At 46.9% G+C, this 14,336-nt stretch overlaps 2 protein-coding genes across 5 annotated transcripts in view; one reads left to right on the plus strand and one right to left on the minus strand.

The window, feature by feature from the left end:
* EPG5 (ectopic P-granules 5 autophagy tethering factor) overlaps positions 1–2,971 on the plus strand; it is a 54,532-nt gene extending 51,561 nt beyond the window's left edge. For all 4 annotated transcript variants that reach the window (XM_063421978.1, XM_063421980.1, XM_063421979.1 and 1 more), the window contains exon 44: positions 1,062–2,971. In XM_063421978.1, coding sequence (XP_063278048.1) covers positions 1,062–1,244 — 183 coding nt within the window. In that variant the 3' untranslated portion in view covers positions 1,245–2,971. The remainder of the gene's footprint in view (positions 1–1,061) is intronic.
* On the minus strand, positions 1,396–14,118 carry SIGLEC15 (sialic acid binding Ig like lectin 15). Its single transcript, XM_063421982.1, has 6 exons — positions 13,935–14,118; positions 12,981–13,189; positions 10,734–11,117; positions 7,881–8,240; positions 6,923–6,953; positions 1,396–5,159 (listed from the first exon to the last, which is right to left on the minus strand). The coding sequence occupies exons 1-6, from the start codon at positions 14,099–14,101 to the stop codon at positions 5,063–5,065; spliced, it is 1,248 nt and encodes a 415-aa protein (XP_063278052.1). The 5' UTR covers positions 14,102–14,118; the 3' UTR covers positions 1,396–5,062.
* Between the last annotated feature and the right edge of the window lie 218 nt (positions 14,119–14,336).

Raw genomic sequence — 14,336 nt, forward strand, 5'->3', positions numbered from 1 at the left:
AGCGGTGCCCATCTGTGGCTGCTTGACATGCCCTCTCTGCATACTTTTTCAGCTTTTTGGGGTGAACTTTGTAAGAGTCACTGCAAGGATTTCTTCAAGGTAAATCCTGCTCTCACCTTGTTGCTAGACTTTGGCAGCAAGACTGCGTATTTGACTCTGTCCTGAAGTGATTCTGGGTAAAACTTTATATGGTGTTCTGCATTAATATGAAGGGACCATTTTTGAATCTTACACATTTAAAAGGGGCAGATGAACTTACGTCTATAAAGCACAACTTCAGAAAGTTTGGAGCATAGCAGGTAGAAGGAATTTGAAACAATCAGGAAAAAACAGTGCTACTGTGGTTTGCACTGCTGTTTGGTGATAAAGCAGGGCTACATTCACACTGACATTTGTTTATACGAGGTCAGGGCTTAAAAGCCCTGTGACAAATAAACATTCCCCCTTTAACATGTGCACTGACCGTGGTGTTCTTTCAGTAAGCACTTGAGAAGAGGAAGGAGGAGTTTGTTAGAAACCAAAGCAAAGTAGCTTAGTACAGCTTGTTTCTCTAAGAAAGGAACAAAACTTGTTCAGAAATGTTTTCTGCATTCACCCTTGATAGTCATACTGACACAGACTCCTCTACATACAATTTTTAACTTGACAGTTAATATCTAACTTTAATACTATTACTGGGAGCAAAACGATACTTTTATGAAAGTCAGTATATTCATAAGAACAACCCAAAGAGATGATTTAAATGTGTTGCAGCTTGTAGTTTGACATAATTTCTGTGAAACTATGTCTTGACTTCATGAATAGATATTTAACAATATTTGGGTTACAGAATCCTAGGAGGCATTAATAGGACAGTTTTTGTGTTGATATTGGGAAGAGAACAGCTTGAAAAATACAAGGTGACTTGAAAAACTTTTGTGGTATGGTAGTTTGCAGCTGTTTTGTTCTGAGTACTCTGGGTTCTGTAGTAGGTCAGGATTCTTTAGGGGAGTTGTGCAGATGATGTTGTGTTACCGACCAAGATAACACAAAACTAACAGAATTTTCCCTTTTCCCTGTAGGCACTGAGTGCTCTTGAAGCCATGTCATCCAACAAACAATACATGGATTACCAAGAGCAGCTCTCCCAGGCCTCTCTGTTCATCAAGCACCCTGAGCACTGCCTTCAGGATGGCAATAACCTCCTGTCCCTGCTGGTGAACACGTTGTACCCGGAAGTGCATTTTTTGGACAGCATTCGGTAGCAGCGCCAGGCGGGCGCGCGGGGCCAGAGATGGCTCTGGTTTACAAACAGTGTCCTTATTGCACAAAGGATTTTTACCTTCAGAGTTCCACTTTAATTAAGTCAGACCTGTGAAAAAGAAATGCACACTGTCAAGTTTTCTCCACTTTGAGGTTTTCCTGCTTTCCTTTTGATTTTTAGGCCTGTGGAATCGCTTAATGCTTTGCATTTTTTTTTTTTTTTTTACTGAAAGCACTTGAATATCTTCTGTGTGTGGTGCCCTTTGGAGAGAAGGGTGCCTGGGGATAGGTGTACAAATCACTAGTCAACACAGCTCATCCTGTGGTGTCTGAAGTTTTTGCTTGGTGCCTTTTTTTATTTTCCAGTGTGTCATCACTCAGGCCAGTTCAAAGTGAGTGTGTAAAAAGAGGTTTGACTTTCTTAACCAGAATACCTTTGAGTCTTACCTGATGAGTGTGTGTCTAGCGATTTTTGTGAAATCCCTGTATTTGATAGGATGGTATTTTAAATCTTGACTTTTTTGCTATCCCACAGAAATCCGTAGTTTAGAGGCATGCCTGCAATCTTCACCCACTTCTGTAAATACCAACAAAAATGGGAACTAAGAACCTTGTTTTTTCCTGTTTTCTAAATATTAGCGTGTCTGCATCTATATTGCTTGATTAAATGCAAGTAACTTATAGCTAAGTTCAAGGGGATTTAAATATTTTCTGGATCTCCAGTGTCTGAGAGGGGAACAGTCAGTTACGATCATGTTAAATAGGATTCCCTAATTCCTAAGTCTGGTTGTTTAGGAAATGTTTAACAACCATCATGTAAGCTTATTTTCTTCTGCCTGGCTGGACATGACATGACAGGATTTTAGATGACACTGTGAAGAGGTATTTTTGTTGTACTAAATTTGGTGATCACTTGTTAAAATTCTGTTGCCAAAGCATGAACCATGAGCCTGTAAATCTGTTGTTTCAGCTGAATGATCGCTGCTTTTGTTGCCTTGTCTGATCATAGGATGCACTTTTGTTTAGGAAAAGCAGAAGGTGAATTTTTCCTGGTGCTTGTTGATGTCCCTTTAATCACTGATCTGTTTGAGCTGGCCCAAGGTCCTGCAGTCCCAGTCCCTACAGCTGTGTGAAGGAACTGATCGCTTTTTCTCTTCCTCCATTAATTGTGCCTTTGTGTTTTTGACATGGTTGCACGTTAAAACATGAGTTCTGGTCAATAGGGGATAGAAATGTGCTACCTTCTGTCTGGTCAATGATGCTTTGAGCTGTTGCTCTTAAACCATGGTTCTGGTGCTAGAGGACAGATCACCTTTTCCTTCTTGGCAGATTATGCTAATTATGCCAGCTGGGTCATTAGATCACCGTCATTTTAATGTGGTCTTAGAGTTCTTTGCTCTATCTGCGAGCCTATAAATAAATATATATATGTACATCCCTCTGTATAGTAACCAGATACCAATGCAGCATAGTTTTTAACAGACTCTTTTGGAAAACTCATGTCTGGAGGAATACATTCTGCTGCTTTCCCCCCAAAGACTTAAAAGCACTGGGTTTATTAGGTTCAGTGTTATTGATCAGTTGCATATAAATGTGAAGAAGTCAGAAATATGTGTTTGACATGCACTTTCAAAATGAGGAATTGTTTCAGCTGTTGAGTTTTTACAAATGTTGTATTTATAACATGCTCTGTCTGCAAAGACCATGCAAAATAAAAATGGAAAATCAAGCAGTTGGTGGCAGACACTGTGATGTTTTCAACTTGTTAGAAAGATCCACGTCAGATAACACATAATTGCTGTATGTGTCGCCTACAGACCAATCTTCCAGCTTCGTGATCAGCGTGGCAGTGGCTGAAGTCTGAACTTGTATTGCAGTTCTCTGTGCACATGTGAACTCCAGACCTTGGGGCCTTATTTTCCAAGTGCTGCCCAACAGATTGACTTTATTCCTTCTAGTTTTACTGGAAGGACTTTGGCATTCCTTGTGTCTCCCACATGAGTTCAGTACCAGAAATGCCCTGGTGGGTGCCTTGCTGTCTTTTGTCCTTCCAGTTTGTACTGGTTTGATTGGATGTTTGAGTGTCCCATGAGGACCAGGGGTACAATGCACACTATCAGGTTTTCTCCACTCCACACACAAAACATGGTTTTGGGACATGAGGTGTGATGCTTCTATTTGGACCCAAAATACTTGAGTTAAAGAAGTAATTTTTGAGAGAAAAAAAATCAGAAAGCCAAGCCTCAATCCCATGCACAAGTAGAAATGAGTTCTCATTACTCTATGTCTGCAAATCATAAGGGCTCAGAAATCCAATTCAGTTTGTCAACTGAGATCTCTGAGGTCTCTTTCCTCTGTGACGCCTGTGAAACTGAGCTTAACAGGTCTGTGACTACACTGTCTGCTGTAACTCCCCTTTTATCTTTGCAATTTTTATTAAATCTGGCTTTGTAACTGCTTGGATTTTAAGCAGGGATTTAAAAGATCAGGTTCAAGTATATCCTTGCATTTTTTTTTTCCGCTTATCATTCTGGCCAAATCATTTAAAAATCTGCTTTGCTTTCCCAGTGTAGATATTATGAAGAGGTGAACTTTAAAATAATGATTCCCAGCCTGGGGTTAGGCTTGCAAGCTTTGATGGTATTTTGGTAGCAGTTTTGTGGTTGTTAGGAGCAGGATTGTTTGGGGAACAGTTTTGGAGCTGCTGCACTGGAATGGGTGCACAGAGCATCAAATCCAGCCTTATAAACATGAAATGAAGTTCAAGCCACCTGCTTGCTCTTCTTTCTCCTCCTCCTCATCTAAGCCACCCTGTTGCTGTCTTCCAGCCCTATACTGGGCCTCTGCCTACCTCTCCAGAACTCCAGGTTGACCCACACTGTCCTATACCATAAGCTGGATCTGTTCACCTGATCTTGGAGGATGTTTGCAATTGGGTTAGATTTGTCTGCTGTTGGCTTTTATGACTTCTTGGCTTTTGTAGTAGTGACTTCATCTCAGAAGAGAGAGATTTAAGAAACGAGTTGTCAGACCTTAAAAAAACTTCTCTGTGTAACACACAGGTGGAAATGGTTTAGAAAGAATTTCTTCAGCTTTGAAAAAGAAACCCCAAAAATTTGGTGTATTGGAACATTTTCACAGCACATTTATCACAAAGCTCTTGAGTTTCTGGGCACTAGGAGCTGAAGCAGAGTTAGAACACAGTCTAGTTTAGACTTCTCATGTCCTGCTTTCAGCTCTACCAGTTTTTGAAAAACATGTTCATTTTTTGCTTGGATGTCTCCTTAAAGTTAAGATTTCCTTTAAACTCTAAAATAAAGTCTTCTGGGCATTTAGGAATAATAATAGTAATAATAATAATTTTTTAAAAAGGAGCAAACCTCATCAGAAATTCCAGTAGTGTTTTGCCACAGCTAGGATTTCTATCATGTTAGTAACCCACTGGGATGTGGTTAGAGAAATGGAGTGGTGAAAAATGGCTTTTTAGAGTGATGTTTGAAAAATACCAAAGCAAAAAGCTGTGAGGCAATTTTATACTATTGCCTGCTTGCTAAATGTCTGATATGGATTAAAAACACACAGATAGGTTAAAACTGACCATGTTTTGCTCTTCCAGCTCCATCATTCTTCTCTTTTCCCCATAAAGGCTGATCTCACTTGTGAGGAGAAGCAGGGCTGGAACTCATAGCATTATGGAAGGGACCTTAGAGATCACCCAGTTGCAACCTCCCCAAGGCTGGTCTGACCTCCTGTGCCTCGGCCAAGGCTGGTTCTGTGCTCCCTGGGAAGGACGTCCGTGGGAACGGGTCCTGCCTGCCCCTCAGCTGCGCCTTGGCGCTGCCCCTCCAGTGGGCAGGGTCTGTCTGCTGCAGTGTCTGCGGTCAAAGTTCTCATAGGTGCACTCTGGCAGCTGTGGCCTGGCAGGAGGAGACGTGGGAAAGGTGAGGGCACGTTTCAGGCTGCTCTGGGCTTTGCCAGTGGCTCCAGTGAATGTCAGAGGAAGCGTCTGCCACACTCCCAAGACACATCCTCTTCTACTTGACCCTAGTTCTTAAGGGTCTGAGCTGCAACTACTCTTTTACACCTGAAAGCTTTTACATCTTAAAGCATGCAGAGCGATCTCCTGAATCTTTAGCATCCCCTATGCTACTGTCCTGCCCAGAGCCTCATGAGGTTGTGACAAACCTCTCCTGAGGAGGATCTTCTCATGTAAGTGTTGGCTTTAAGCCTTCTTATCTGGGTAGGTAGTTATGTAAATATAACCAAGGGTACAATGTGGTTTAGACCCTGATAAATCAGCAAAACTGCTTTTTTATGCTTCTTTTACAAGTAATTACAGATTTGACTGTAGGGTTAAATTCCTTGTTTCTTTGGCTGTGCCCTGTACACTTGGCGGTCCTGCTGGAACGGCCATTGTTCTTGGGAAAGGTCAGGGAAGGAGACATGTGGAGTAACTCAGGAAGAAGGTATCACAAAGAAATGACTCAGATTGAAAGGGAGTAGCCCCATGCAGATGTAATTATCCTTGACCTCAGATAAGTCCTCTGTACCATTAGATCAAGGGCTGGTTTTGGTGGGATTTGTTTGTTTGATGGGGTTTTAATTTTTTTTCATTTTTATTTTATTTTTTTCCCATCCCAGAAGTTTGGCCACCGCAGCTGTCAGGAGTGTCCAAGATCAGTGTGTGCTGGGCAATGGGAAATGCCAGTGGTTTGTGGGAGCATGGTGTGGATGCCAGCCCAAGAATCAGGCCCTGTCACTCCTGAGCTGGGCTGTTTGCTATCTCCATACCTTCCTTGCACACTTGGCTGAGCTCATCAGCTTTGGTGTGGCAATTTTTTCTGCTCCATTACAAACTGGGGTGCAGAGGGAAGGGAAGTGTCAGCACAGACCCCATCCTTGACCTTTCCCTTGGGTGGGTGATCCATTGTTGGTTTCATTGTGGCATCACAGAACCATGGAATGGTTTGGGTTGGGAGGAGCCTTAAACCTCATCTCATTCCACACTCTGCCATGGGCAGGGACATCTTTCCTCTATGCCAGGTTGCTCCAAGCCCCATCTAGCTTGGACACCACCACGGATCCAGGGGCAGTCACAGCTTCTCTGGGAAACCTGTACCAGGGCCTCACCACCCTCACAGCCAGGAATTCCTTCCCAAAATCCCATCTCTCCATGCTCTCTGGCAGTGGGAAGCCATTCCCTGTGTTCTGTCCCTCCATGCCTTGTCCCAAGTGCCTCTCCAGCTTTTCTGGAACCCCTTTAGGTACTGGCAGGGGCTCTGAGGTCTCCCTGGAGCCGTCTCTTGTGCAGGTGAACACCCCCAGCTCTCCCAGCCTGTCTGCAGCCTTCCAGCCATGTTCTGGGCTTCTGTCAGCCCTTTGCTGGTACAGCAGACATGTGCTCTGGTCTCTCCAAACTGCTGCCCAGTCCCTTGTCCTCACTCCACTGAGGTCTCTTCTCAGCTGTGCTCAAGCCAGAACCTTCTCCCAGCAGTGTCCAATATTTGTTCCCTCACACTGGCTCACCTGGGGCCATCAGCTCACCTCTCTCCTTGCCCTGGCAGCCTGCTCTGAGGGCAGAAAATTGTTCAAACCAAGACAAAGGACACACTGCACATCTCACCTTGGCCATCCTCACTCTCCTGCAGGATAACACGAGTAGAAGGCAAGACATTCTTACCTGGCCAGGCTGGATGGAGCAGAGGGGGAACCTGTGAAGTAGAAATGATCATGTGGGTTAGCAATGAGGTCAGAGTGGGCTAGGGAGCCAGGGATGACCTAGAGCTGCTGGGAAGCTGCACTGGAAGGTGCTTGTGACACTCCAGTGAAGAAGAAGCCCTGACATCAAGCATGTAGCCCTCTCTGTGCTTGGGAATTCGGCACTGGAATATAAGGAGCAAAGCATTTTTGGTTGGGCTAACAACTGCTTTTCAAGACAAGTGGTGGCTTCCATGGGTGTGACATCAGACTTTCCCTACAGATGAGTCACAGTGATGTGACATCTCATTCTTCTCAGTGCCCTCCTGCCCATGCCAGCACGCAGCAGCACTGGAGGGCTGGGGGCCACTGGCCTCCTGTCTGCTTGGGATGTCATAGCCCTCAGTCCATCTCCTGTAAGCTGGGCTCTCCCTGATCTCACAGCCTTGGCATGGCTGGAAGGTGGGATTTCACAAATCCTGGGGAAGTACTGGGTAGTGAGGCCCTGGGGGACTGACGGGGCAGTCTGTAAAATGGTGATGCCCAACCCAGGAGATTAAATTTGTGTGGAATGCAGCGAAGCTAAATCCTGACTGTGGGTGACAGGGGAAGAGAATAGTAATTAGCCTGCTTCAAGGAAAAGAAAAAAATCTCCTGATGGAGATTTCTCTGGTTTCTCCACTAATTTCCCCTCATTTGGTTTATTAACATTTCTTCTTGGGCACCAGGAAAAAACTGCTCCCTCTGATAGGCCCTCTGTCAGCAGGCTGTGACCAGCCAGCCAAGAGCTCTTGGCTCTTCTAGGTTTCCTGGCAGAATTGTCCTTATCCTAGGGCATAAAACTGTAAAACCATTAACACTCTCTTCTCCCAAACAAACCCAATCCCCTCCTGCATCCATCCCTGGTTGCCAGGTGGATGGAGGGAAGTCAGGACACTGACCTTCTCTGGAGAAAACTGTGAAGCTCAGCATCACCAGCAAAATGACCACCTTGATTCCCAGTGGCACAAAAATCAGGATCATGAAGGAGGAGCTGTTGGAGGCTCTGAATTTGTAGAAGTAGACGGCGCCCTCTGCCCTGCCGTGGCTGTTGACAGCAGTGCAGGTGTATTTCCCATCGTGGGTCAGGGACCGCAGCTCCTTGGTGACGCGGTGGCTGGAGCTGCTGATAGCGCTCAGGTTGCTGTAGGGGGGCCCGGTCCAGGTCAGGGCAGGCGCTGGCTCCCCCTCGGCCGTGCAGCGAGCCTGGAAGGTGTGGTCCCTGCTGGAGCTGACTGTGATGTTAATGATCCTGGGGGCTGCTGTGGGAATCACAACACGGCAGGAAAGGGGAGTCAGGCTGCAAAGGCAGATCTGGTGCAAAACACTTGGAATGAAGTTTTAGTCTTTGGTGGACCCTCAGCATTGTTTTATCAGGGTAAAGTTGGATACTGGTGGGTGAAAGCTGAACCTGCCCCAGCCCTGAACCCCCCATGCCCGGGGCTGATCTCCCAGCAGGAGAGGGGGGATTCTGCCCCTCTGTCCCTGTGCTCAGGTGAGACCCCAGCTGCAGAGCTGCCTCCAGCCCTTGGCTCCAACAGCACAAGGATGTGGAGCTGCTGGAACCAGTCCAGAGGAGGCCCATGGAGATGCTCCCAGAGCTGGAGCTCCTCTGCTCTGGAGCCAGCCTGGGAGACCTGGGGGTGATCACCTGCACAAGAGAAAGCTCCAGGGAGACCTCAGAGCCCCTGCCAGGGCCTAAAGGGGCTCCAAACAAAATGGGGATAATTTTTTTAGCAGGACTTGTGACAGAACAAGGGTTGATGTTTCTAAACTAAAAGAGTAGACATTTAGATTTGATATAAGGAGGATTTTTTTTGAAAAGAGGGCTGCCCAGAGAAGCTGTGGTTGCCCCATCCTGGAGGTCTCCAAGGCCAGATTTTATGGGGCTTGGAGCAACCTGGGAGAGTGGAAGGTGTCCCTGCACATGTCAGAGGCTTGGGCAAGATGAGCTTTAAAGATTCTCTTCAACAGAAACTATTTAATAAATCTATGGATGTTGTGATCAGCCCTCTCCTCCCTTGTTTTTCTTGGCACTTTCTTCTCTTAGATTTCCCCACCCAGCCTGTGTTGGGTAGAGGAGCAAAAGAATTCAACCAGCAATGCCTGGATGCAAGGATGTGTACTCTGTTTCATCTTAGGAATGGCTCAGGCATTTTTCTGAACTTTGGTCAACTTCAGCTGTTGTGCCCTTCCTCAGTAGCAGAAGGCAGAGAAGTGCCACCTACCACTGTAGGCACAGGTGCAGCTGGTGACCTTTTTGGACTTGGCTGCGTCTCCACAAGGTCCAGAATGTATCACCCAGAGTGTTCTGCACAAGCATTTTCCTGGTTGTTCCTTTGATCTCTGACCCCCACAGTGCACATGAATTGACCTGTTTTTGTGAGTCCTTTGCTCAGTGCCTGAGACTTGTCAGATTTGGCAGGTTAGCTATAGGGAAAATATCTGCTTCTTGCCATAACCTACTTTTGAATATCTTTTTTTCCCAGCCCCAGAGTTACCAGGTCACTTTCAAGTTGGACATTAGGAGAAATTTCTTCACAGAAGGGGTGACTGGACATTGGAAGGGACTGTCCAGTGAGATGATGGAGCCCTCATCCTTGGAGGTGTTCAAAAAGATGTTACGGAAAACAAAGGGCACTAAATGAGTGTCCTCACAGAGGAAGAGCAGGAATTAATTTTTTTCAGACTAGACAACAAAAATAGAGTTTGCAGCTGCTTAGTACATGTCTTCCCCTTTGTCCATGTAGTGCAAGAGGAATCTGAGGCTATGTGTCATAAGTCTGTGTGTTTTGGTGTTTAAATTAACCTTTTAAGCATTAGTTAACCCCTCCCAATCACAGTGTCAGGGCCCATTCCCAAGCAGAGTACTGTATCTGTGTGTGTTATCATTCTTCTGGTGTTAAAATTCAGCCCCTGAGAGACAGGCCTTGCTGCCATCCTGTCCTGGTCCTGCTGTGTGTGGGTGTTCAAGAGCTGGTGCAACTGAAGGAGAGTCTCAATTGTGCATAACCTCTCAAGAAACAGCCAAGCTCATCCTCAGGTCCCATCTGGACACTCACACTGCACAGCAAGCATGAGGAACTTCCCTCTCAAAAGCAAAATCATCCAGCCTCATGGCCTGGGTAAGATCTGAGTCTGCTTCTGAGGCCTCCTGTGTCTCTTAGCTCCCCCTTGGTCTGCGAGCTTGCTCTGGGAAGTGGGCTTAGAATTGGATGCTTGTTGCTTGGGGCTGGTTTTCAAGGAAAAACTTTGTGTTTCATGCTCCAGAGGATTTTGGATTTATGGCAGCTGAGTACCAGGTACCTTGTCTTTCCAATCCATTACCACCCAGGCCCTGTTGTGCTAACACCTGTGAACTTGTGCTCAGCTGGGCTGTCCAGTTCAGGTTCTGATGGAGAGGATGTCTTTAACCCCAGGTTGGGTGACCCCGGATTGCCTCTGCTGCCTGCCCTGATCCTGTGCTGCAGGGACAAAGTGGGATGCACAGCTTTTGGTGGGCTCTCACCCAACTGCCAGAGCCTTGCCATTTCCTTACCAGTTTTGTTCCTATTCCCTTCCCTGCATTGTGCTCACTCTCGTGTTGGAAGATTGAGGAGGACAATGCATTTTCCCCATTACAATGGAGAGAGAAAACCCCAACCCTTTGGAAAACCCATCTCAAGTGAACTTCTGCTACCATTTATCATTTCCCATGCCCTGTGGCTCTTCCCTAGAAGGTGGCTTTGCCTCCTTTGCCTCTCACACCCTCTTACCAATCACATGCAGCTTTATCCCATTCCTGCTCTCATACTTGTCCTGGATATCTCCGGCCAGCTCCACCCGGCAGAAGTACCTCTCGCTGTCGCTCCAGGTCAGGTTGTCAACCCTGATGGACAGGTCCTTGTGCCGGGGGTTGCCCAGGAGTTTGTACTTGTTCTTGTGGCTGATGGCAGTCTTGCAGAGCTCACTGCTGCTCTGGCTCACACACTTGAAGATTACCGTGCCGTTGTACGGCTCCTTGATCCTCCAGATGGCTGTGAGAGCCCGGTCAAAAGTTTTGTAGGGATGTGTGAAGGTGCAAGGCAGGATAACCATCTTCCCAAGTTCTCCAGTAACGTCAGACGGGACGTGGACAGACCAGCCATTGCACTGCACACCTGCAAGCAAGAAGGGAGCATGGAATTGCAGAACGGTTGGCTGGAAGGAGCCTTAAAATTAACATCAGTCACCCCCCTGCCATGGGCAGGGACAGCTTCCACTATCCCTGGTTGCCCCAAGCCCTGTTCAACCTGGCTTTGGACACTTCCAGGGATCCAGGGGCAGCCACAGTTTCTCTGGGCACCCTGTGCCAGGGCCTCCCCACCCTCACAGCCAATAATTTCTTCCTAATATCTAATCTAAATCTCCTCTCTTTCAGTTTAATACATAGACATGCCTATCTGTTCTGCTGCTATCAACAGCTGTAACAGCATATTGTGGCTTCAGAAACATCTGTGCCTATATTCCTGTGTTATGAAACTCACTTCATTAGATCAGGGACTCTCAGTAGCTGAGAATACCTGCAAAATGTAAAAGCATCCTGTAAGGAGTTCTGCCCATCTCTGGTCTTGCTGGCTTCACCATATGGGCATTCAGCTGTCAGATTAGTCCTGTAGACTCAAAGATAAGATTTGTTTTTTGTTCCTGTATCTGTGCCCCATAACACCTAACAAACATCTCCATGGCAGTGCAGCTTGTATTAACCTATTGTGTATTACACAATGGACAAAGGCTATCCCAGGGCCAGTTCTCTGTTCAGATATTTACATGGAGTCAGCTCCAAGCCAGTTATTTTGATTACTGAGACCTGGAGTTGTGCTGCCCTGTCATACACAATAATAGTATGGGCACCTTTTCCAGCCCAGGCAATCTAATAAACAATGCTGCAGCACTGCAGGAGCTTCATGAAGCTCATGGGCTTTGAGCACAAGGACCTGGCACTGGAAACAGTAATTGCTATTGCATTCTAGCTTATTTGCTCTTGTTTTAGTTATTTTGCAGCATGTCACTGTAACCTTTACTTTAGGACAATTGTAGATTGTGTGCTTTTGAGAATGACTTGCTTCTCTCTGCCACCCCTTTGATTAGCTTTTTTTTTTTGCTTGTTTTCAATCTTAAGCAAAACCCACATTTTTTTAGCATGTAACTCCCCCCTTGACTTCCAGATGAAAAATAATGTTAAAAATAAGTGCTTTTAATGTTAGCATCTCCGCCCATTTCCATGGAAACACAGTTTGCCTAGGTATGTGTGGAGGGAGCTGTCAACTTTCTGTGTGTAATTTACCCTTAATGCTAAAGCCTCAGCCTGGTAGGTCTTTCATGTTCCTTTTGTTAATATCCAGGCTCCATTTGCTCCTGGAACTAAAGATTTCACAAGAAAGAGAGAGGCAAATAGCCTGCACACCTTACAGAAGGTAACTCCAAAAGGAGTTGCCAGGTCAGTGTTGCTGCTGGTTGTCAGTGGGAAAGGTCATGAAGACAACAGCAAGAGCTGGCAACCAGGTCAGCCACTACCCTTGCTCTGGCAAATGCTGTTTGGCAGTGAAGCTGAGAAAATCCTATGGAGTTAATGGAATTTAAGTGCATTTTTGAAGTTAAATGTGAGCTTAAGTGCTCAGTGGAACTGGAAAATACGGTGTCTGTTGCATAATAACTCCTAAGGAATATGAAGCAGAGTGGTGATGAAAACACTGCATCCACCTGACAAAGCTGGGGAAAAGTTAGATGAACTTCCTGCTCAAGTTAAGAAAACAGAAAATGCAAAAAACCTCCACAAACTGATGGCCTCTCTAACAGTTCCTAAGCCTGAGTTTTCCCAATGTTGTCACATGCACCTGGAATTTCAGGATACTTTTTAAGCAACGTGATGGAGAGTGCAATTCTTGGAGAGTTTGTTGTGGCAGGCAGTTCCCTGGCACTGGGACTAGAGTGAGAGGAGAAGCTGTGACCAGCCAGGGGCTGACAGCAAGCTCAGGACTCACCCTTCCTGGAGATGTGAAGGAGGCACAGGAGAACCAAGCCGAGCTCCCTCATGCTGCTGGATGTTCTCCCCTGGGAGGCATCAGCAAACCAGAACCAGCTCGTTACATCTGAGCTGCTGGTCTTGCAGTCACAAAAGGTTTTTCCAGGGCTAGGAGAAGTTGTGGTTTTCTCGTCCTTGGAGGGAATGAGTTGTTTAGCTGAACCGGCTCTGCATTCAGGTATTAATAGTTCTGCGGTCAGTCATATGAAAATTACACCAGAAAGAATCACAGTATTAACCATTTTCAAGTTAAAGGGAGGGAATTGCAGACTGGAGCTGCAAACACCCACGCCATGTGTGTGATGGGACAAGAGGGGATGGCTTTTGCTACCCACTCACCAGCCTAGAGGAAATCCTTGCAATCTGCCTGAGGTTGTGACAAGTAAGATTCTTAATGTCCTAGCTTAAGGCAGTTCCTTCTCCTGAGCTTGGAGCCTTCAAACCAACCGCGCTTTACTCCTTGTGCTCACTGGATGTTGTCACCCCTCGGTACAGAAAAAAACCCCAAACCACTCTTCTTTTGAAGACACTTGTGCCAAGGTTCACTGGTGGATGAGTAGTTTGGTGTCCCCTGGCACCCTGCTCTGTCCACACTCACCCCGAGCAGTGATGAGTCCTTCCCTCCTTTGAAATAAGATGAATTCCAGGTTTTTGCCTATCATCCTTATGCAAATGCTTACTGCCTTCCTTCTGGGTTTAGCTTTAGCAATTTTGCTGTGCAGTTTGCTCATCTGCAGAGCTCAGGGCCTGTGGGGAGCTGACCGTGTTTTCCTCCTCGTCATCTGCCGTATGGCGATCTCGTGGCTAACTTTAACAGCCCTGGGGTGTGAATTCCCCGTCTGGTTCAGCGTGAGGTCTGCCGCCTTCGCTCCCGGCCAGAGGCAGGGGAATGGTGTATGCCTGAGTACCTCACCTTGTCTGGGGTGCTGCTGCAGGCCCCGCTGCTCCCTCCTGGACCGTGACAGCGGCAGCAGCGCCCACAGCACTCACGGACAGCTCGGGCAGGGCCTGGAGCAGCCTGGACTGGCGCCAGCTGTCCCTGCCGTGGTGGCACGGGGTGACGTTCCACGGGCCTCTCATCCCGAGGCATGCCGTGATTCCCGCTGCAGGCAGCCGCTGGAGGGCTCCCAGAGCCAGCAGAAGAGGCTGCCGAGTCGCTGCTGCCGCTTTCCCTGTGCCCAGAGCCAGCGCCCACCCCGGGAGCAATGGCACTGCTCCCCTTGGCGCTCCTGCGAGCCCCGTTCCCTTCCGAACTTGAGGAAAATCTCCTAGAAGGGACGCCTTGAGATGCGGTGGTGCGAAGCATGCTCGCTGC

The sequence above is a fragment of the Prinia subflava genome, chromosome Z, assembly GCF_021018805.1.
Source record: "Prinia subflava isolate CZ2003 ecotype Zambia chromosome Z, Cam_Psub_1.2, whole genome shotgun sequence".
Classification (NCBI taxonomy): domain Eukaryota; kingdom Metazoa; phylum Chordata; class Aves; order Passeriformes; family Cisticolidae; genus Prinia; species Prinia subflava.

What these genes read in the sequence shown, in the direction of transcription:
- SIGLEC15 (XM_063421982.1), bottom strand. Translation starts at nt 14,101, where the DNA reads ATGAGAGGCCCGTGGAACGTCACCCCGTGCCACCACGGCAGGGACAGC. An exon ending in CCTTCACATCTCCAGGAAGG is followed by an intron (nt 11,118 to 12,980) that starts GTGAGTCCTGAG and finishes TCTTGCTTGCAG; the next exon opens with GTGTGCAGTGCAATGGCTGG. An exon ending in CACAGTTTTCTCCAGAGAAG is followed by an intron (nt 6,954 to 7,880) that starts GTCAGTGTCCTG and finishes TCTACTTCACAG; the next exon opens with GTTCCCCCTCTGCTCCATCC.